Source organism: Pocillopora verrucosa, chromosome 13 (assembly GCF_036669915.1).
Source record: "Pocillopora verrucosa isolate sample1 chromosome 13, ASM3666991v2, whole genome shotgun sequence".
In the NCBI taxonomy this organism is placed as follows: domain Eukaryota; kingdom Metazoa; phylum Cnidaria; class Anthozoa; order Scleractinia; family Pocilloporidae; genus Pocillopora; species Pocillopora verrucosa.
The window spans coordinates 10,529,142-10,552,197 of NC_089324.1; the positions used below are offsets into that span (position 1 = coordinate 10,529,142).

Sequence of the window (23,056 nt, forward strand, 5' to 3'; positions counted from 1 at the left end):
ACTACTAAATGTAAATCTCTCTTTTCCCTTCTTTAAGCTGTTCTGTTTGGAAACGAAATTATTTTGCCAAAATTGTATACCTTTACAACAAATTCAGCTCTTATTTAAACACAGTTAAGTACAGTCTGTACGTTATGTATTTATATATGCAGTAACTTTTGCATATGCTTCTGAGTGCAAATATTTTTAATGGAAAGATAAAAAAAGAGCTCAGCGCCTTTTCTATGCTAATAGCTTGTTGTGTTTCGGTAATTTTTGTAAAAAAAGTGATAGACAGTGACTATTCGCCTTTTAATGTACAGATTAAAAAATATTATTCCTCGTGAATGTGCTAACCAAGAACCGAAATCAGGTTTCAGTTGTCAAGTTATATATTTCAGTATGTTCCTCGAAACTTCGATCTCCGGCTGGTGCCGGAAAGCATTCATTCCTTTGGGATTAGTTTCGTTGTATTTTGTCTCCTTGTTTTGTCTTTTGTTTTGCTTGTTTTACGTCATCTGCGCTCCGGTACCTGGAGAGAGATGCCTAAACTCACTCAATCTAATACCCCATTCACACCAGCAAAACATGTTTTGTTAAACTGGTTTTCATTGAATGAAAATTATAAACAGAGAACTGAAAAACTTGATTTTCCATTGGATTCAAGTACTTGCTAACTTGCATTTCCAATGTGCTACATTCAAGTCAAAAATATTCGGTTAAATAGTTCCTATGAAGAAAAAAAAAATTAAACTGTGTTTAACAAAACAACTTTTAAACATGTTTAAGCTTTGGTGTGAATGGGGCATAAGATACATGCGTAGGTTACAACTTTCTGTAAAACACATTCACTCCAGACCTTGTCTAAGGAGATTTTCTGTATTATTTTCAGTTGAACGAAAGTTTTAAACTTTGGTTAGCGATATACAGTAACAACACATCGCAGACCATGACTTTTCTACCCCTTTATTGCCATTCCTTATCAAGCAATATGATCAAATTTTTACACCTCGCTAAAAGAAGCATGGTGATTAGCTGCCACAGGGGCGTTTTGGCTAGTAGTTATTGGTGCATTACGATCCTCGTTATCATTCTGGCTGCTTTATTGTTCCCCCATTGGTTCAATAAGTATATCCTACTAGACGTTTTAGTGGAAGTATCAATGAGTATTTTTACGAGTTGCGCCACACACTACTACGCACTACACGACAGAACATCTAACAAGTTATTTATTGTTCAACTGCTTTATTTTATGTCCATTTCTTATGCGAAGCAGATAGAGAAGCGTGGCACATACAGCGAACCGATCGAACAGGTTTTCTTTACAGAACAAAATAACCAACTGTCCTATATCGCGTGATAGTTACATCAAATTCGGGCGTTGTAAGTACTCTTGTGTGGGTAGGAGGAAAGCAGTATAGTTACAAAAGACTTTCACGGCCGGGTCACAAAAAATTACGGTGAAAGCAAGTGCTTTGAGTTAATCCCTATAAAACCACATATCAGTTTTTAAGCTTATAAAGTACAAAATTCGATAATTTAATCATTTCTTACTTTTCTGAAATGTGGAGATAATAATTTTGCAGAAAGGAAAAAACTACCCATGCGTCTTCAATCGCTTTATGCGCGCCTAAGTTTTTTTGTTTCGGTCGAAAGTCTTTGTGTAGTCAATCAGCAGATACTGCGCTGAGAAACTGTGTGGCCGATTATTGACTGACGTCTTTTTTCAAAGCTTTTCAATTTCGAGTATGTAATTTTTATTGCTGACCTTTGCACTCCTCATCAAATCTCAATTTACAATCGAAATTCGGCCACAAAATTTTTGTCTTTATTCATTGTTCTTATTCTGTGCCAATTTTCAAGGGAATCGCTTTGGTTTTGTACGTGAGGCCAGAATTCGAAAACGTTTGGCCCATTAAAATTGGTTCGAACATCAAAGCAGAGAAAAGCGCTTCCAAAGTTTCCTTAGACGATTTGCTCACTTAGATACAAAATTGATTTTGTCCTAAATTCTCGCCAGAAATAATTCTTTTTCTACTAAAGTGATGAATGTCGACAGATTACTCTTAATCACTTAAGGTTATGCAAAAAAAAAAAATCAATTTTAAAAAAATTTCGTCCCTGAAAGTATCTTGTATCCTTTTTTACATCATCAGGGTTCACAAAGAAAGGCAAGGAAAGGCAAAAAAAGGAAACGAACTGGAAACTATTCTAAAGAAATTAACCACTAACAGTTGATGCGGCTTTACAAAACATGATGACAATTCACGGTTACATGCACTAATTACAACTGCTCTCTAAGTATTCATCTCGAGAAGAAGTTACGGGATGATACATAATAGCTTTCTCAACCTAACGTTAAAGAAGAGCAAAAACGAAAATCAGAGTTAGAGAGATTCACATGACAATTTCCACACTCACCTTTAGAAATTTTTCTTCGCTTAGAAAATGTAAATGGTAACGAAGAGCTCTTTTGTGCGTCCTGTTTCTTAACTGTGTTGACTGTGGTTGACTACTTTCATTATGTGGAACCTTCGTTAATTAAATACTGCAAAACATTGTGAGCTTCTTTACAAAAATATCTTCGTCCTTCCTAGTAGTTCCGGTCCTCCACGTAGGACAGGTGCAGTGCGCGTCACGTGACGCTAATAAACCATCATGCCACGCGTCTCGTGTCAGCAAGTGCATTGAATAATAATAATCTGTTCCTGTTGTCGTTGGTGTTACATTACCTTGAGCAATTTTCCAACACCAATACGGTAGAGGAAAAATTACAGAGAATTAAAATGGCAAGTACTCTGACAGAACGAGAAATTGACGAGTCTCGTGATGCTTTTAATCTGTTCGATACTGTTGGAGATGGAAAAATCGAGTCGTCGGCCATTGGATTAGCTTTGAGATCTGTTAACCTAAATCCTACCCAAGCTGAAGTCGACAAGGTGTTGAGAGAAATTGATCCAAGTGGTAAGAAGCGGATTTCTTTCGAAGAATTTTTACCTATCATGCAATCGTTTCGCTCACGGACGCACAAAGTTGGTTATGATGCTTTTGTCGACAGTTTGAAAGTGTTCGACACGGATAATAATGGCTGGATCTCTTCTGGCGAACTTCGTCATGTACTAACCGGCTTAGGGGAGAGGCTAAGCGATGAAGACGTGGATATGTTACTTCAGGGCTTTGAAGACAACCAGGGTCTTATTAATTACGAGGATTTTGTCAAGAACGTTATGAACGGCTAGAAACAGAATTGTTAGAAATTGCCATTATAGACCGCGCATCGACCTGATGCAACACCACGTTTCAGTGCTACTTTGTTTTTCTTCGTTCTAGATCATTAATGATTAGTTTTTGGAGGAGTTTGTTATGATAGAAAAACTGAGAGAACTGCAAAGGTTTTTTCGGCTGTGGTTGGACTTTTCAATTTTTCCTTTAGTGGCACAATTGTACATCCTGTTTCGACGTAGCTTATCAGCGAGTGTCAAGTACGTATTCATATGAATTGTAGTCTACGAGCGAATGACAATACCAACGAAAGTTTCATCTGTTAGTGAAAATGTGCACTGCAAAAGTTATCTTTCAAATAAGGAACAAAAAACATACCAAGTTGTAGAAGAAATTAGATATTTAAGCTGTTTAGATCGCTCAGGTTTTTCTCTATTGTGCTGAAATGCGTGGCAGAATATTCCTTCTTGCTTTGTTCACGCTTCAGCGAATATCATTCAGTCGATTTTTGAACCAAGCATGATTTACATTTTTCTCAGTTATGGGCAACAATGAAAATAAAATCTCTGTTGACAAATGCCACTGAATGTTTACTTGCAGAAGTATGATTTTCCAAGGTTGACTTCAGTAATCGCTTTCCAGTTTCAAGGTTTGAATGCAAATGAGATTTAATGAAATTCAATTTCTCCCGGGAAAGCATTTGTTAAAAGCAGCATTGTTTTGACAGTTTATCTTACCTGTGTGTACAAATTTGCATAAACTACTTATTCCCAAAGTATGTTTTTAAATAAGTCTTTTTATTTGGGATGAAATGCGGAAAGTATTCAGTTAAAAGACGTCGCTGCTGATCGAACGTTCTGGGGTGAAATTAATGATAATAAAGATGGTAACAATGATAATATCTTTCGGGAGTACATCAGGAAAACTCCTTGGGCAGCAAGATCTACTTTTTACGACTTACAAAGATGGGGAAAAAATGACAATTTCATACGTACAGTCAATTGTTTTGTTGTTGTGAAAACTGATATCAACAACCATAAGAAACCAAACAGAAAATGAAACAAAAGGACAAAACAAGAAAAAAAGAAAGGAAAAAAATAAAAATAAGCAGCATTCAGGGAAAAGGGCCGCAGACATTGCTCAGTGGTGGGTATGCTTGCTTTTCCTTTGGCGCACCTACCAGTCGTTTCGCACCCACGGTCGTTTCGCACTCGGTCGATTTGTACCTAGATAGGACCATTCGTACCAAGTCAGTTTAGTGGTTTCGTACCTATACTAATAGGGTATGTTTCCTATGTCTAAAGCAATCGTTTCGTACCTGGGTTTTAATCGTTACTTGGTTTTGGTACGTGTACAAATCGCATCAAACTAGGCACGAACGTCTGAATTTTGGTAGTGGATACCTGTGGCGCGGGTGCGTTTCTAAGTTCTTGTTTACTTTTCTTCCTTTTTCTGTGTGTGTTCTACATAGAAGCAAAACTCCTAATTTGCATTTAACGTTAAAAAAGTCATGTAGAAATCCATTATCATAGATAATCTCTATAAACCCGATTCACTGTGACACAAGCGTTCGGAAGCAGGCACTGGTTTCATATTCGGAGTTGATCGTCTTCAGGTACGTCGCCGTCGTAGCTCTAACGCGCAATGATGATGTGCAGAACAGATTCGACGAACGTTTTCGGGAGAAGAACAAAAGTGCACGCGACAATCTTGAGAGGTAATTTGGGCGTCCGTTAATCAATAAATTTTCAAACAAGTAAAATGAATACATACATTCCTCGAATCCGCGATGACTCGTCTTTACAATGATGTTTTCTAAGGCTTCCTTGAAGTCCTAAGACCTGAAAACTACCCTCAATGACTTTCGGTGTTGTCGCGTGCACTTTTACGCTTTTGTACCACAACCTTTCTCCTTTCTTGGGAATTCAATTGAAGGAAAATGTTATTCGGCGAATGAAACTCGGAAAGAAAAAAAATTCCGAGTGCTGATAAGATTCGAGCCTACGATCTTTCAATTACTACTTCAGATGCTCTTCGACTGAGCTATAGGAGACTCGTGGCAAGTTAGGCCGTTTAACTTTAGGTCCATCATAACAAACTTTCTGCATACTTAGAGCACAGGAATGTCGATATGTGATGCTTATGTGCAATGCTGATATATATGAAGATGGTTAATTTTAAGTATGATCATTTAAGTGAAAGAAGATGCTATTCACTGAATAACACCGATATTCTCGAAGAAAAATAGGGTAATGTCCGCGTGCTTCAAATGAGATTCGAACCTACGTGTCGATATACTGGATGCTTATGCGCAATGATGCGAGGGTAGAAGTGTCGATACTTGATACTAATGAGCAGTGTTGATGTCAATCAATTTGACAAATTTGAAGTCTGGTGATTTAAGTAAAGGAAGATGTTATTCAATGAATGCCACAGGCATACTCCGAGAAAATAAGGTCTCCTTCTGCTCAATAGGAGTCGAACCTACGACGTTTCGAATGGTAATTCAGACGCTCTACCACTGACTTATAGGAGACTCGTGGTAAGCTAGGCCGTTTAATTAGGTCCATAGAGATTAATATTGCGAGGGTAGAAGTGTCGATACTTGATGCTTGTGCGCAATGATGATGTAAATCAATTTGATGAATTTTAAGCCTGGTAATTTAAGTGAAGGAAGATGTTATTCATTGAATGACACAGGCATGCTCGGAGATAAAAGGGAAATATTTCCGCACAGCCCCATACTACATTACGAATTCAGTTCTTGGATAGACAAAACAACCATAAAAACAATACATGGAAATGAGATGGTAGATAACCAACGAGGCGCGGAGCACCGAGTTGGCTATAACCAATCTCGTATCAAACAAGTGCGAATAGAATAATTGTCTTATTAGTTTACATTACATTCTGAGTGTTTGGATATTTGGAGCTTTTTTGAAGCTGCGCAATAGTTGGCGCAATACATTTCCATGTAAGGTGACTCGAAATATGAGCGAATAACGGGAGCTGAGTGAACCAATCAAAACACTAGAGATGCATTGTTCGGAGTTGAACATTTTATCATTCTTATACCATCTGATTACCTTTTGATATCATTGGTGAAAAATTGTGCTCGCATTCTGGTCGCATTTGAAAATAAAACAATCCCAAACCGGGTTCTAAACACTGATGAAGAAGTATTACTCAATTCATCTGTTAAATGGCGCCGAAGATTTCCATTAACAAAAAAAAAGGAAACAGATAGATGAATGAATTAAAAAATAGATAAAATTTAAAATGACCTCGATGACTATCAGTGACACAGTCGCCGGTTCTGATCATGCGCCATTTTAAAACCGACCAACAAAGAAGAATTCTATGACCAGGCAGGCAATACTATTATGTGAACCGATGAAAATACATTGCAAACCGTACAGCACATTTTTGTGGCTGCTGCCTCCTATATTTTTAAGAAGTCCGAAGTTACATAACAAAACGCAGGTCGTATCGGATGGGGGTGGGTGTGCAACCTCAGTACCCCTCCCCTAGATCCGCCTCGGCCCAAACACAACCCTTTACAACCAATGTTCGATTTTCGATTTCATTGTTATTGCAAATATTTTATTTCCACTTTCTATCTCCTTGTATTACACTTGAATAAATGAGCTATTTATTAAATCAAAACCCGTCCAATACCCGAACATGAAAACGGACAACTAGTTCGAACTTGAAACCAAACTTATTCATGCTCAGAAAAAAAGAAATTAAGGAAAGCTTAACGCAGTCTACAACTGGTTTAGAGAGGCGATTGAAATCAATGAACTAACGCGAAAAATTTTCCATGATTTTCGCCAAAATCATGTTAATTATGGTCGATTATTAACCGAAAGTTTTCGTGCTACCTTAAAAAAACTTAACGAAATAATTTTTTTTAAAGATAAAATAAGGTCGACCACATACAAGACTATCCAGACGTTCTACAAAAGAATTACGCCAAATGAAGTCAACAACTAGTGCTTCTTGGAGTCGAAATTGTTTTTGAGCTTATCTGCGTGTATTGTAGCCGTGCACTTGAATAAAATGCTTACATTATGGTAAGAGTCGCTTGCACCTTGTCTTCTGTTCAACGACAGAAATTTCTGAAGATTCCTAGATAACTATTTTTGGTGACGCAATTGGTTTCTTTGTGGCCAGCTGCTAGAATGAAACATTTCAGATCAAGAAACGAAATTCCACGAATCGGGAAAAAGACTCTAATTAAACTAATTGTTTTCGATCCTTGTAGAACGCCGATTAGCAAAAGAATTTCGAATCACGTTGTTAATGGTACAGTTTATAAGAAGATTACTTTACTTCGATAGAAAATTCGTTAAAAGCCAGTTGTGTTTGTGATCCTTATTGCTGTATGCATACAATGTTCTTCTAAAATGTGCTGTTCTGACACAATAAGCATACAGTAAGCAATTGTTGTAATTAATTATTAATTTCCTACATCGAGGACTGACTCTTTGTTATTGTCTCTGTATTTGGGTAAATGGATGCATTTGTTCCGAGATTGTAATTTTATTGTTAAATGAATACCCCCAGGGCATAAGCCAATGGTCATTCGTCGGCTAACAGTAATAATCATTCGAATTTACATTGTGGTACCAAACGAACAAAACTTCTACGCGATGAGTATTAGCCATAAGTACCTTGAAACCAAAACAAACTTCCCTCCTTATCAGGAATTTTTGGAACACCAATTGAAGAAGACTTAACTTTACATTTTAGTGAGGCTATCAAAATAACGTGGTTTCAAATGTCGCAAAGGAAGTGCAAAGTAACCAGTGTAGCCAACGATGACGAAAAATCGGAAGCAAAGCAAACTTCTGACGCTGAAGAAGGAAGACAAGCTATTCGCCGGGCAAACCAGCACCAAAAGCTCATAATATCAGTACTTATATTTACGATCATAGCGTGGCTGGTGGGTAAGACTGATATTAGCATATTTTGGATTTTTACACTGCTCGTATGGATCTTGTTTTGGTGGAATAACACCGCTACACATGTAATAGACAGTGCTGTCAAAGAAGCAGAAATTGATAGGAGGCGACAAAAAGCATTGTCGAATGGAGAAACGGCAGAATGGCTGAATTTTCTGATTAATCGATGGTAAGTGTGAGAGATCATTGTATCCTGTTATGAGCTGTAAACAAACCCGATAGGTTTCTTGTAAAGTACCGAAGTTAAGTTGTGTTTCGATGCTGAGCGAATGCACTTAACACTGTTCCCAGCGTAGACAAAAGTTCGGTGACTGTTCCTTATAAATTCTTAAGAGAACAAGTTTAAAATATTTTGGTATCTTTGTAACCTTTCGGGGAAAAAAAAAAAAGGATGAAGGGCTTTTACTGCCTTTTGGAAACGAATCTGTATGAATTCCTTGGTGCCCGCTGAGAGAATAAGATACCCCATGATTCTTACATAAAGTAATCGCCGAAATGGATGGGAAAAATTGTCCTAGTATTTGTCATAAACTTTAAATTTTCTGTTATCAGAGATGTCTATCCCGATAAAGTTCAATAAAATGAAAAGTATGCATCCAATTGAATTCAATTGAAATGTTTTGCATAAATAGCGTCCTCAAACTTAAATGAGGCGATTTCTCTTAAACTTTCTTCCAATTGTTCTCTCCTGTCGTCTGGTCGGTGGAATATAATCACCTCTCTTCGAGAAGGCAAAAACAATATTCTTCACATGATACATTCTATAGCGACATCACTTATAAATAAAAACATAGGGAAATCAAAATTATTTCTTGGCGGAATATGCGGGAACACTATCAGAAACAACACTTCATCATGGTAACACTTGACTTTCTATAAAAATTATTGATCGATTTAAGTTCAAGCTTAATTCACATCTTAGTTAGGAATTTTTCAAAATCCTATCCTAAACAGAGAAATTTACCTCAACATATACAGTTTGATCCATTTCAGACACTAATCACGCGCAAGCCTTTAATATTTTATAATATAGAATTTCGCTCAATCTCGACCGCACAATTTAGTCTTAGACTAATCACAAATTTTCGATCAGACTGATATTACATAGGGCTACCTTTGTTTCTTATGGCATAATTAAAACCATCAGATTCATAAAACTTTTCTCTGTTATTTCCTTGGTATTGAGTTATTCCAATTACTTCTTTTCGAAGAAAAATTAGACCATAATTCAAGAGGTGTTGAAGTGTTAAAAAAAAAATATCAATGTTTACATGGCAATTTTCATACAGGGGCTGAAACCATGAATAATTTTTTTTCCCTCATGACGAGTCTGCTTTCTTGTTCAAATACTGATGGATCATTTAGACTTTTAAAAATGAAGGAAGAGGACCAAAATACTTTCATGAGGACGTTGAAGACTTGAGGAAATACTTGTAGTTTACGGGGAAAAAAAGTATTTGCACCTCAGACAGGTAATTAAAACTTTTGACACTGCGAGTTAGTTCGAAATTATTGTCGTTTGAAATTCTAAACTTTAAATAAGAGTAAATTAATTAATCTGCATTTGAGTTTAATGGCCAAAGGCCGCTAAAACCTGATCCAAAAAGTCCACTTAATGAATCGGTACTGTTATGTTTTTACTCAAACAGTCGTATAGTTTTGTTTTTTATCTGTCATATTTTCCTCGGCGCACAAGGTTTGTTATAGATAGATTTTTTATAGATAGATTAGTTATAGCCAGTCAGAATCCAGCTGTAAACGCGTCGAAATTGATAGCTCTTAATCACGATGACGGTATTTACAGTACGTTCACCAGCAAACTTCGTTTGATCTAAATTTTCATGAATCTTTGCCACTTTCTAGTTGTTTTCACGTGGGTGTTCTCTTGATTTCAATGCTCATGGATCACGTTCCTTTTAAATTCACCATTCCGCACCTTGAGAGCGAGGCTTGCTATGAAATATGGTATTGCGACTTAATCATCCATGAGGCCTTTTAAAGCCATTTTGTAATGTTACACTAAGGTTCGTTACCAAGTATCACTCTAAGAATGAACGGTGCGCCCACACTAGCAAAGTGGAGGCTTTTTCTTTATGATCGTCAGTAGTAATTTTTTTTCTGAATACAGGTTGAATGATCTATTACTTTTCCCAGTTTCATTGGCTGCTAGATTCTCGCCGGTTTGGCTCATCGGTAAACCGAGTAGCTTTGCGCTGTTACTGTCCACTTGCTGACTTTGTACGCCAGCGAAATGCCGGCGAAATTCGGCACACCGGACTAAAGACTACTTTCAAAACACTGCTCATCGAAACATACCGATCGTGAGTGCAGCTGCCTTTTCAAAATATCCTTAAAATATATTCAAATCGGTAGTGTTTTCTTACAGGTTTGTTTTCAGCGACAGATCATTACTGAGCTCCATCAAAAGAAACCTGGAGCCGATCCTTAAGGCCCAGAAGCCATCCTACGTAGGTAAGAGTCCAATGCTCCTATGAAGCTACGCAGAGAGTATATGGTTGTAAGAACGCCCACCTCTTAACTTATCGCCGAGGCCTGGGTTCGATTCCCTCATATGACGTAATTTGCGGATTGAGATTATTGTTAATTCGTGTCTTTAATCCAAGTGCATTTCTTCCCGTTCTGCCGTTTTCATGCCTCCACAAAAACCTGGACCAGTAGGCAAAATATAAAGGAAAATATAAAAAATATAGACAACAGGGCAAAATATAAAATTAACATTCACGGGACTTATGAGGAATTTTTTACTTCAGATAACGCACAGTTTCATTTTGGTATCGTTGCGAGTCTCTTCAGGTTATTTTAAGTCCATTTTGCAATGCTTCATGAAACCTTTTAAGAGCATGGATCAACTGGTTCAAAAAGAATTGAAATCAGGGCACTTTCCAGTTAGAAAGGAAAAGGAAAACGGCCAAGTTTCGGAGTGGGAATTACGATGGAACGGCCTTTTCTTCTAAAAAGTTTTGAGTTAAAAAGAATACACTCACAGTAATTCTTCTCTTTTTTTTTTACTAGAATCGCTTGAGAATCATTGAAAATGTTACAAAGTATTCAGAGTCTTTCTAGCCAAGAGTTTTTTCGCATTTTTCGAGACCCAGACAGATTCAGGATAAACACAACTCTGCTTAAGGAGCACACTTTTCCTCTTTCATTTTGTTTTCGGGAAAAATTATACTTTCCCATTCCTTAGGAGAGTCTCTTCGATATTCTATCACAAATGGAAAGCAACCCAAGGTTTCTTATTTTTCGTCTTATGTTTGTTTTTCACAACCTCATATAACCTCCTCTACTCATTTTGATTTAGGTTCCATAGAGATTCTGGATTTCACCCTGGGCAATAGAACACCTTACTTCAAATACGTCACATCTTATGATAACTATGACGATCAACGGAATATAAAAGCTACCGAGTTAAACTTTAATCATCCACCTGATGATCTGATGACTAGAGGCAAATACCAGGCAGTCATTCAGCTGGAAGCCGGTCTGACCTCTCCAGAAGCAAGATTCGTCATAAGAATCAGACTTGGTAACAAGGGGTAGGAGCAATTGTGTTATTCATATAAGAAAAAGAAAAAACCGCTCACTTTTCTCTTTACAGTCCTCATAAAATTATCAAAATTTTTCCACCCACTTATCGGTTTTAAAAAATTGCATATTCCAACAACAATTTTTTATTTGAATGAATTTATCATGAAAAGAAGATAGTTTTAGGCGGCCAGGATTGACTCCATGATTTGGGATGCTGTAATGTGACTGTTAAAAATGAAATAGTCAAACCACAAGCCAAAAAAAAAAAAAGAAAGCGACCGAAAAAATTAAGTTACAATCAAATTCTGTGATTTATTGGTGCAGAAGCCTTCTTAGTATCGTTAACGTTACCCATAGAAAATCAAAAATAGAAAAAAAAACAAAAAAAAAACAGAGGTGTGGCACTTTTAATTTGGCGCGCCTTTGTCGTGCAGAAATTTTTGTTTCTTTTTTGTCTCATTCTGACAGGATGAATGGAGGGGAAGTTGATATGATCGGTTTGTTAAAGATGATTGGGATTCTATGAAACCTTTTGCTCGGTTGAATCTAAAAACCTTATTTTAACCTACAGTATAACAAAGAAGTTTGCAGGCTTTTGCATACAGTTATTGACACTAGCCACGGTACCCCCTAAATGCTAATACTTATGAGTAAGGATGAGGATAAATTGACTCGTGACAAATAGTGCCACACTTCAAAGTTTGTCGGAATACGCTCAAAGCCACTTAATTTACCATGCTCCGGTAAGACTGAGCTCAGATGAGCATACTAGAGATTGGAAGAATCGCTCGCGTCATCTAAACCTAGAGTGTTCTGGGCAAACAATTGAACCTGTTTGTCTTGCAGGTTTCTTGGCGCCTGTACTGATGTAGCAGTAGAAGATCTTCACATTCACGGAAAACTGCAGCTGGTGTTGCTGTTTAATCAAAATATTCCCTTTCCTCATCTGGCAGCTGTAACATTATTCTTCACCGAAGAGTAAGATGTGTTTAGTGTTTTAGATATACGCTAGAGTAGGCAGTAAACTCAAAACAATGCCCCCGTTCAAAATGATCACTAACCTCATTTTCCCTAAAATCCATATATCAATCAATTTACATTATAAGAATTTTTTTTTGTTTTGATTTGCCTGTTTCAGACCAGACGTATCGTTCAACATTCGTCTCCTGAAGGCTGTACAACTAATGGAGTTTCCCCTCCTCAGACAATGGATCACACAAATGGTCAACGATTACCTAAAACTAGGTGAAGATACTTTTCTTTTGTCATACCCACTCAAGAGAGAAGGGTCTTCTCTTGATCAAATTAAGTATTCCTTTTAGCCCAAACGTGGTTAAGATCAACAGCAATTTGCACAGGCTCAGGCTCTATATCTCAAGTCGACAAGAGACTCACATCGTCTCATCCTGTCTTTCCCAAAGGCCTCATTTCAAAGTAAAACCTTTCAGTTAATTTTTAGACTCAAGGCCTCTGGATGTTTTACTGGGAAACGTTAATCTTGAGAAAGAATACAGTGTAACTTGGCCCTTCACACTCTAACATCAGTCTGCATGTTCTTAATAGCGTGCTCCATACTTAATAGTGTACTCCAAGTTGGATCTTGTCCCAACAGGCAAATCAGCGATAATAGTGCAGGGGATCAAACAGGTTTGACCGTTTGCATATAATTCAAAAGGAAGAGTAAGACTGAAAGATTTACAATGACACGTGTTCCTACCTGCAGCTTTGGTAGATCCTGGCCATATAACAATTCCATTTTGCGACGATCCTGAGGTTGTCGGAAGAGGAGCAGCATATGGTGAGTGGATCCACCAAAAATTATTATTGTGACTACGACTCATGCTGTTGTCAAACAATGGTTTCTTTTCTCCCGGGTTTCTCAAGAGGAAAGCACGTGTAATATAAGAAAACAAGAAAAGAATCCAAAATGGCACTCAGAAAAGTTTCAAAATACCTTCAGTTCTCTATTAATTAAACTTAATCCTTACATTCCTTAATATCTGTTTAATCTGAAGCATGCGGTGTTCTTACTTTGACAATCAGCGGAGGATCTCATGGAAAACTAACAGGTAAAGCATGATTTATTTTGCTTATAACAGAGATTTGAGGGCTAATTTTAGGCGTTGATGTAGAGTCACCTGACGAGGCTTTTTTCACCAAAATATGAGGCTTTGTCAAATCTCATGATGACCTTGGTAAGCCTGAAGGTTTGAGCCTCAACCCAGAAGAACTTGTGCTTTGTGCTTTCTTTGTGATGCTATCTGTATATGGCTTTAAGTTCTAGTCTTGTCGGATGAGGAAAATAAATCGAGGCCTTGTCTCCTTTCCCTGACTCCACATCAGAGGTCATATCTTTTTCTTTCTCAAAAGAGTTTTCACATAGGATTCTAGCCATAACGAATTATGTCACATTTTCGCACCTTACCTATAAGTAATTCTTGTCTGTCGTAGATGATCCTTACTGGTGCTCTGTTAAGATTGATGGTCAAAAGCGATACACCAAGGAAGTGACGGGAGAAAATCAATGGAGTGCTAACGTATCACTGTTGGTGTATAATCTGCATGCTGACAAGGTAAATATCTACCGATATTCAACAAATCGTCTTAAGATTATGACTGACTATGAACTGACCTCTCATGTTCACTTAAATGAGCTGTGCATAAATTGTTGAAGAAAAAAAAATCTCATAGTTAGGGAACGATACATAACAAATTTTCTAGATATTGTCCGCTACTTGACTTATCCTGATTTAAGTGTGACTATGATATCTGAAGCTTGAACCTCTGTTGCGTGTGTTTATCTATTTTGCAAGTATCTTAGAGGCGCGGGTTGGAGTCCCGTGGAAACTTGAATTGTTTCAAGCTTCTTTTCTGCAATTGTGTAAATTTAAGTTCACCTGCGAGGATCATTTTTTTGCTTGATTTTCATTCTCAGATCAAATAAAGTTTATTTGACGAAAAAAATGTAATCTCTTTTCAGTTGGTAATCAAAGTGAAAGGACGAAGAAAGCTCGGCACCAAGTACACTGTGGTTGAATATGTCCTGTTCCTTTCAAAGTTTTGTTTGGAGAGCAATCCTCAGCAGTAAGCTATAACTGTATCATAATCCAATGAATTAATTTGAATAATTGTACTGAGAAACATATCTCCTCACACAAAAGTCCTATCCAACTTTCCTTGTGAATGACATCATGATAAAATTTGGTTGGTAACCTTTGAAATTTTCTTTTCATAAGATGGTTGTGAATTAAGAGTTGCTTAGTTGTCGCAGTAGTTGTCGACGATGTTTTAAATCTGAAACAGCGTGCAAAGGTATGCACACACCTTAAATGAGGTTTCTTAATGCTTTACAAACCTACAGTTTGGTGGTGCAACCAATAACTTGCGGCTGCCTCATTGTCGTAAACATTTTCTTAATTCTTAATCAGTCTGTGTTGTTTATATTAGTGATCAAGTGCTCGAAAAGTCGTCTTTAAAACCGGCTACCCTAACAGTGCAGATGGAGTACACACCTCTTCCAGTGATTGACGTGTGCCACTCATTAACCTCTGAGGACTTTGGCAGAATCTATTTGAGCAGACTACGAAATCTCCACCCGAATGAAGGTAAATATGTAACTCTTTTTAAATTTTAACATTCACACTGAGCCGAGTATTGCGATCACTTTGGTGCAGTTTCTAAGCGTTTTTTGAACCGCCTTGAAATATTTGGTAGTGACTACAGGGAAATTAAGAAGAGCGTTTGAAAAAAAGGCAGAAACGAGTTCTGATTTAGCCAACTTTTCCTACAACTCACCAATCTATCCCCCAGTAATAATTCACAAAAATTTCTCTTTTTTTTTTTTCAATTAATAACAATTCTTCATAAGCGCATAAAAAACTTAAAGTAAACAGTTTCAAGACCAATTTTTTCTGCCTCCCTTTTGCGAGAAGCATCATGCTTCAATTTTCCGACATCTAGTCTGTTTTTGTCCACTTCAGTTTCAGGAGTTCTACTCGTCTGTGTTCACAGCGGTCAAGGCCTGGTTCCCATGGACAAACATGGACGCAGTGATCCGTATTGTGTAATTTATGAAAACGGAAGACAGGTAACCCACCCAAGCATAAATAAATTTTTTCTTCAATTCCCTGCCCTCAAAGAAGTTGAACAATTATGAAATCAAATTTGTTATTCCTCAAAAATGTTCCCTCAAGATCTCTAGATGAATGTTTCGATCTCAACACTTTTTCGTATCGTACGAAGCCTAGCACCTGAAGCTGTGGTACTCTGAGATTCTGCTTTCTGCCAAAATTCCGTATGAATGAATTTTTTTTTGGTAGGGGTTGGGGAATGACAAAATGAACAGGAATACAGGAATGGCGGTGTTGTCACGCAACATGCAATAGTAGAGGGTTTTTTTAATTTCTTTATTTCAGGCCAAGCGCGGGGAGGCCGTGAAAGGAACCCTGAGTCCTGTTTGGGACACTATGGTTGAAATACTTGTTGCTGACTTTACACAGGTTTGTTATAGAAAATAACCGTTATTATAGATATAGCATCGTAGATAATGAAGCATATCCCGGCCATCTGAGTTGGCGGAGATGGCTTATCTTTTCTCGTTCGGGATTGCCTGCTATGTTCTCGCGAAAACGAAATGATCTGGCGCAATATTTTAACCATAAAATAAATCCGTTAACGACCTGATTTTTCAGTCAGACACGATGGCTGGACATTGGTGTCCTCTGTATTTTATGATAATTGACCTTGTTTAAATTTAAAAAAATAACTAAGCCAATTTTCATTAATTTTCCATAGGCGAGGGCCATACAATTAATTGTTGTAACGATCATATCCCACAGGTTTACCATAAGAGAGAAGCTAAAGCTAAAACTTTAAAATGCCATGCTAGCGAGACCTTACAAGGCCGAACCAGATGTACCCGGCTGCTAACTTTTAGCTCACTTTTCCCCTCTTCTATTAGCATGAAAGACCCAATATCGCTGTCATTGACGTCGTAATATGTGCTGTGTAGCATATCATACCATTGAACGCCATTTAAAGAGTATTTCCAGGGCTCTAATCTCCGTTCACTTGTGCATTACTACAGGCAAATTACAAACATATTTTAGAATAAGATTTCCGTGAGAAGATAACCTCAATGGGCCATTTCGTGTTTTATTATGATAATAATAGATGATAATAACAGTTCCATGTTCTTATACTAGACGACTTTATCGTTTGTTATCCTGGACAAAGACACAAATGCTATTAAAATGATCAAAGATGAAAGAGGTGACTTCATGGGATCGTGCAATCTTTCTCTCACTGAGGTGAGTATGAGGAAAATCTCGGACGAAATGGAAAACCGAAAAGAAAATCAATTTTTTAATTTAAATAGTAGTTCTGTTTCCATTCCTATCGATTCTATCGATTTTTTGAACAGACGCACGGCAACTTGGAATCTATTTGTTAATTTGATGCCGGGTTTTCATGAAATAAATGATATGAACAAGAAGTAGAACATTTGAAGAAGAACGAACTGAAACATCGATTATGAACGAGAGTTTACTTTGTTGAAAGACTTCAAGTTCGACGTAATATGTGGTGTCCACTATGACGGTGTGGCATAGGGATCGTATTCGAAACTTTATAAGTACATTTGCGTATTCATTAGCAGCCTCTGGATTGGCTCATTATTTCTCACGTCGTATCATCGTGTATTTTATCCACGACCACGTATAATAATAGTATGCAAGCATCCATTCGCTTTTCAGTTCGTCCGGTGATATCATATCACCTTTATGACTCTCTTCTCTTTTACAAAAAATGACAACTGTACAGTTTTCCCAACACTTGGGTCAGTAGTATTCTTAGCTGAGAGGATCTCTTAATTTCATTTCTCCACCGCAGTGCAAATATATGAATTTTCATATACCTGAAATCATCATTTATCTTTTGAATGGTTTATTTGGACCCAACACATTGACCAGCTCCCAGTTGGCTTGTTAGCTCAATTGGTAACGCGCTGCACCGGTATCGCAGAGGTCATGGGTTCAAATTCCGTACGGGCCTGAATTTTTTTCAGGTCCTATTTTCAACTACTCGTTTCAATAGTGTTCTTAGCTGCGAGGATCTCTTAATTTCACTTGGCCTTTTGGATCGGTTTCAACTCATCGCGTAACGACACTCTGTACTTTTATGATTTTTTAAAATTATTTTTGAAGAACTGATTGAATGAAGCGATGAACACTGGGAGCCCTATCTTACTCTTTTTACTCTTTCGTTTCCAGGTATCACCTGTGCTATTTAAGAAAAACCTGGACTTACTGTATAAAGTTAAAGGCTCTGGAATGATGAAGGCGGGCAAGCTGTGTGTGTCCGCCATTTTTAGACCTGCTCCATCGGTGGCCAAGTCTGGTAAGTACACTTACCTACACAGCGGGGCTCTTTGTACCTTGCAGTCTAAAACCGTAAAATCCGAGTTTTATAAAATTGGCAAAAAACAATTAAATTATAGTAATAATAATAATAATAGTAATAATAATAAGAGTAATAGTAATCATCCTAAAAATAAACATAACTCGAATTGTTATGCCACATATACATGCATTTTCACTTGTACTTGCACAGGAAGCACTCTGATGGTCCGGGTCCAAGCCTTCCAGCTGCTAATCGCTGGATTTGTTCTCATTTTTCCTGAGTTCAACTCCTAGACTGTGCTTTGCTTAAAGCCAACTGATCTGCCTCCTGCCAGTTGGCAGCTCATTCATTCATTCCTTCATTTATTCACTGAATTATATTTACCCTGAAATGCCCCATGAGGGTAGAGGTCGATTAAGTACATTTACAGACTGGGCATCGTGGATGATATGCAGAAGCCAGACCGAATAAGCTGAATACGTGATATTTCATGCGTAGAAAAGTTAAATCTCAATTCAGATATTTCCCCGGATTTTTTACTCACGTCGGTTGAGTTTGCATCATTCAACATTTTGTTTCTTCTCTCGTTAGAAATGAAAGAAAATGGCCAAGGTCTACCAGAAGGAGAACCTCCTGGTCAAGTAAGTTTCTTTCCTGAACTGACTTTCCCTTTACGTTTGGATGGTTTTACAATGAAAGAGAGTTGGATAAATTAAACTTTACTTCTTCCAAATATATAGAAGGATGCTAAGACTGAGATACAGACACTAGAGGCTTTGCTGCGTGCAGGTACGTCAAAGTGTTTCAAGGTGACATCTTAGCTGATGGATGTTGGTCTACAAAGAGAGCCACTAATGCTAAGTGGGACTATTGATATTGACTTGAAACGGTCTTCAAGGTTTATTCATATACATAAATTTATTTGCAGAACGAGGAAGCGTTGAAATCAACATTTACCAGGGACGTAATCTGGTAGTTAAAGATATTACTGGTAAGATAAAATTCACGGAGACCTTCAAAATACTATATTTTCTGCAAATGACATCGAAGAATTCTTGGAGAAACCAGCCTTTTAAGTATTTATACCACAATTCAGAATGAGAATTGAAAGGCTTAGGATTGACGGAACCTTGAACAGAATAAAATACAAAGACGATTGATTTTACCTCGTGGAAATTGACAAAGGATAATGCCAAGACAACTGTTTTGTAGATTTCCATAACTTTGCTTCTTGCTGAATTGAGTGACCAGTGAACAGCACATTGAAGGTCTTACAAAGTGACTGGAAGTAATTACCCTACTCTGTAAACAAAGGGAATAATTTAAGATGCCACCCGAACACGAAGTTAGCAAAAAGCAAGAAGGGGTGGTAATGAAAAGTAGGGGCGACCAACGCGAGTAGACTATGTGATGCAACATTTTGTAACTTGGAAGAGTGATTGGAAGCGTGGAAAAATGCAAAAATATTCCATGTCCCTAGAAAAGCTTCTCAGCTTCTCTGTCTACAGGTAAAAGTGATCCGTTTGTGACAGTAAAGGATGGAAGTGAAGGAAGAGAGAAATATAGATCACGGACCATCACCAACACGTTGGAACCCGTTTGGAGTGAGACAGCTGTTGTAGCGATGCCCGATGTGAATGGACTCCTGTTACTGGTGAGAAAGATTTGGCTTGAACTCGATTCAGCCGTTTTTTATTTTTTATTTTTTATTCAATTTCGATTTTTCATTGATTTAGAACTAGTGAAGTCCTCTGCAGACATGGGCATCAAACTTATTTCGTTGTTTTATTTTCACATTGATGCACATATAACTAAAATGAGAATGCAACTCAAGTTCAACGTTTGCCTTTTCCTTTGCTTCTCTCATTAAAAAGTAGATCAAAATATGTTTATAAACGTGGGCAATATTTTTCAAGGAGACAAGAGAAGCCTTCAAGTAATAACCCAGGAAAAATAAAAGAACCCTAAATAAATAAATAGTGTGTACTCAGGTACACACTATTCCGCTATAGGTTTATATCAATTAGATATACTAAGTTTGTGCTTGGGCAAATCAACCTGGATGAAAAAATATCAACTCACCAAGAAAAATCACATCATTCGCCAACATTTATCTCTTCTTTTTCAGGAAGTGTGGGATAAAGATCCATTGTCACAAGAGAGAATGGGACAGATAGGATTTACAACTGAGAAACTGAAAGATTTAGGAAAGGTGACTACATAGGCTGACTTGAACTTTCTCCTTATTTGCAGGTTATTGTTTCTTAAAATTTTTTTCAGAATATTAATGCAATATTCTTAAAAATTACCGGTAGAGAATAAAATGCATGGAAAGGAAATTTTCAAAACTGATCGATCCCCATTTCATTCCTTTAGTAAAAAGGAGAAATTTGATAAGTGGCGGAATCGTGATTTTGACTGAGCGTTTCCTGTCTTTTCAGTAACATGGTTCAGTTTGGTATCCCTGTACGGGAGCTTTGAATGCTCGAAACTGAAATGATAATAAACTGGAGAACACAAATCAGCCACCAGCATTCAGAGGGAATGACCTTTCGCTTTCCAGTTACACTGTTAGATTACAATTCAGTCTCTCTATTCGAATATACTTGTAGAGTAAATGAGAGCTCTCTGAGAACACTTAACATTTAATTATGTCATTTGATAGCCTCCTTATGAGAAGCGCTGGTACAGGCTGCGCGGGGTGAAAAGTGGAGAGCTACAACTGGCGTTCAAATACACTCCTCCGCAAGTAAGAAAGATCATGTTATGGAAATACAAAATGTAACATGATACCAAGTGTAGGCATAATCACTCATGCAATTTTCTAAAGTCGATGAAATGCAAATTATGTTTGATCTTTCCGGACATTGGGGGAACAATGGCGTCATCAGGCTTTTGTTTTTTCTATTTTCGAAAAATTGGAATTGGATAAAGCTTCGAAACAGAAAAATGTACTTTAGAGATCTATCGTTCATGAAATACCGATATTTGCCTATGATCACGGTATTCTTCTTTTTCTCCTAAAGTTTGAAAAAAAATCGAATTACTTACGTTAGAGCGGAGAGAGATTTAGAGCCACAGAACAGGAAAACTAAATTTATTAATTTTTTTGCTACCTTTCTTGTTCAACAGTAGGACGATAATTTTTAATTTTTTGGGGGGTGGGTTTATGGTTTGCGTTTCTTTCTATTTTGTCTCTGATTTATCTGGGAGTAGTATAAAGGAAGGTAAATCAAAGGTATGTTTTCCGTTTGCGTTATCAGTAAGCTTAGTTCTACATCGATCTAATAATGTTTTCTTCCTCTACTGAGAAAGCTACTTCTTGCTTCCAAGACTGAATCAATATTTGAATCTAAGAATAGACTCACAATTTATATACTCGTCAACGAAATAAAGAAGAGTGATGAAAATACGTTAATGTAATGTAAAAGTACTAACAAATCTATTTAACAACACAACAGGTAGATGATGACACCTCCAATACTAACATAGGCAGTAGTGAGCCCCGACAGCACAGAGGTTTGTTTCTCCACTAAATCCATTTAAAAATCACTTGCATAATATATTCGGAGGATAATTAATTCTAGAAATCTCAATTGTCATGTGCCAGTCGAAAATAGCCCTCTTCCCGCTTCGTCAAGATACGGAATCACCAAGTTGTCAAACTTCATAGTTCGCAGTCATTCAGTAACGAAGCTCTCGTTAAGAACATCTGGCAATAGCTTTATTTCTTCCTGTTTCATCTCACAGAGAAAAATTTGCTTTCTTCGCCAGGTCCGTTTTTACTGAGTGCCAACGGCACTTTGTCGACTCCAGTGAGAGTGCTTCATTCTTCACCTAACGAGGAAAAGGAACCACTCATTGGTAGAGGCCCGACATCCATTAGCGGTACCACTCAATCAATGGGAAGAGACAAAGGAGGTAACGATGAATTCCCAGAGGTTTTCACACAAAATACACCAGTTAATTTGCAAACAGGGCAGGATCGAGAAGAATACGAACTCAAAGCCTGGCCCAGGAAAACGCGACGCCTTCGATCAGTTGTTGACACCGTTAGATCTCTTCGGTTTAACACAGCTCCCAGTGTCTCAGCGGCTTCTTCTAGCACGGTGAACACTTCGGGGCCAGAAGAGGGCATTGGACAGAAGGTAGAAGGTAAAGACAAATCCAAGAGCTCTTCAGGCGCTCAAAAAGGCAATTCTATCCGCAAGAAGTTCTCTTTTCTGAAGGGCCGACAGCGCAGCATCAGCGAGAGTCATCTGAGTGTGCTTTACTCATCACATGACGATATAGACCCGTTACTAAAGCGAAAAAGTGAAAACGAATCGGACGGAGGCAAAAATCGCTTCAAGAAACGTCTCCGGCGAAGCAGTGAGAATATTACTGGGTCTACCACGCTAAGTCGTCAAAGGAGTGTCGAGAAAAACTTCCATTCTCTGCCAAATAGCCCTGTCACGGTTACTTCACGAAGAGATCTGTCTGAACAGTTGACTGACCATAGAGACTCACGAAGCACTGCGTCTATCAGCTTAAACTCGCGTGATTCGAGTACAAATCAAGAAAGTTGTCCAATGTGTGACTATAACGTTTTAATTCTTAGTGAATGTCCCGATTGCCAGAATTCGCAGAAGAAAAAAATCAATTCTTCATTCCCAGAAAGACTGATTCTTTAGAAAACATATTTGTGTTCTAAACAACCTGCAGAAATGATTAACACATTTTTAATATGTTAAAGCAGCTTTTACTGAAAGTGCAAAAACCATGAACGTATTATTTAAGAACTTTTCGATAATTACTTGTAAAATGTTAATTAAATGTGATATATTTGCTGTATTCAGCTTAACAAACTCCTGAAGCGATTAGTCTTGTGACGCTTTGAAGAACAAGGTATAAATAAATTTTTGCAAGACAGAAATGTTCAGGCGACTAATAAAACTCTA

At 37.5% G+C, this 23,056-nt stretch overlaps 2 protein-coding genes across 5 annotated transcripts; both read left to right on the plus strand.

Annotated features, from left to right (window-relative positions):
* The first annotated feature begins 2,666 nt into the window (after positions 1–2,666).
* LOC131784178 (myosin-2 essential light chain) lies at positions 2,667–3,798 on the plus strand. Its single transcript, XM_059100979.2, has one exon. The coding sequence runs from the start codon at positions 2,766–2,768 to the stop codon at positions 3,216–3,218; it is 453 nt and encodes a 150-aa protein (XP_058956962.1). The 5' UTR covers positions 2,667–2,765; the 3' UTR covers positions 3,219–3,798.
* Positions 3,799–4,629: 831 nt separating this feature from the next.
* On the plus strand, positions 4,630–23,056 carry LOC131784179 (uncharacterized). Of its 4 annotated transcripts, none has more exons than XM_059100980.2 (23): positions 4,630–4,816; positions 7,957–8,337; positions 10,555–10,640; positions 11,491–11,725; positions 12,564–12,695; positions 12,856–12,962; positions 13,441–13,515; positions 13,733–13,786; positions 14,169–14,290; positions 14,698–14,801; positions 15,165–15,322; positions 15,698–15,804; positions 16,133–16,216; positions 16,922–17,026; positions 17,987–18,113; positions 18,708–18,757; positions 18,857–18,905; positions 19,045–19,107; positions 19,625–19,770; positions 20,245–20,328; positions 20,782–20,865; positions 21,578–21,635; positions 21,891–23,056. In XM_059100980.2, the coding sequence occupies exons 2-23, from the start codon at positions 7,985–7,987 to the stop codon at positions 22,787–22,789; spliced, it is 3,282 nt and encodes a 1,093-aa protein (XP_058956963.2). In that variant the 5' UTR covers positions 4,630–4,816; positions 7,957–7,984; the 3' UTR covers positions 22,790–23,056. The 4 variants fall into 4 exon arrangements, with proteins under 4 accessions (XP_058956963.2, XP_058956965.1, XP_066016383.1 ...); XM_066160285.1 differs by lacking the exon at positions 4,630–4,816 and adding an exon at positions 5,659–5,743; XM_059100982.2 differs by lacking the exon at positions 21,578–21,635 and having other exon boundaries at positions 21,891–22,049.

What these genes read in the sequence shown, in the direction of transcription:
- LOC131784178 (XM_059100979.2), top strand. Translation starts at nt 2,766, where the DNA reads ATGGCAAGTACTCTGACAGAACGAGAAATTGACGAGTCTCGTGATGCT.
- LOC131784179 (XM_059100980.2), top strand. Translation starts at nt 7,985, where the DNA reads ATGTCGCAAAGGAAGTGCAAAGTAACCAGTGTAGCCAACGATGACGAA. An exon ending in TCCATCGGTGGCCAAGTCTG is followed by an intron (nt 18,114 to 18,707) that starts GTAAGTACACTT and finishes TTCTCTCGTTAG; the next exon opens with AAATGAAAGAAAATGGCCAA. An exon ending in TCAAATACACTCCTCCGCAA is followed by an intron (nt 20,866 to 21,577) that starts GTAAGAAAGATC and finishes ACAACACAACAG; the next exon opens with GTAGATGATGACACCTCCAA.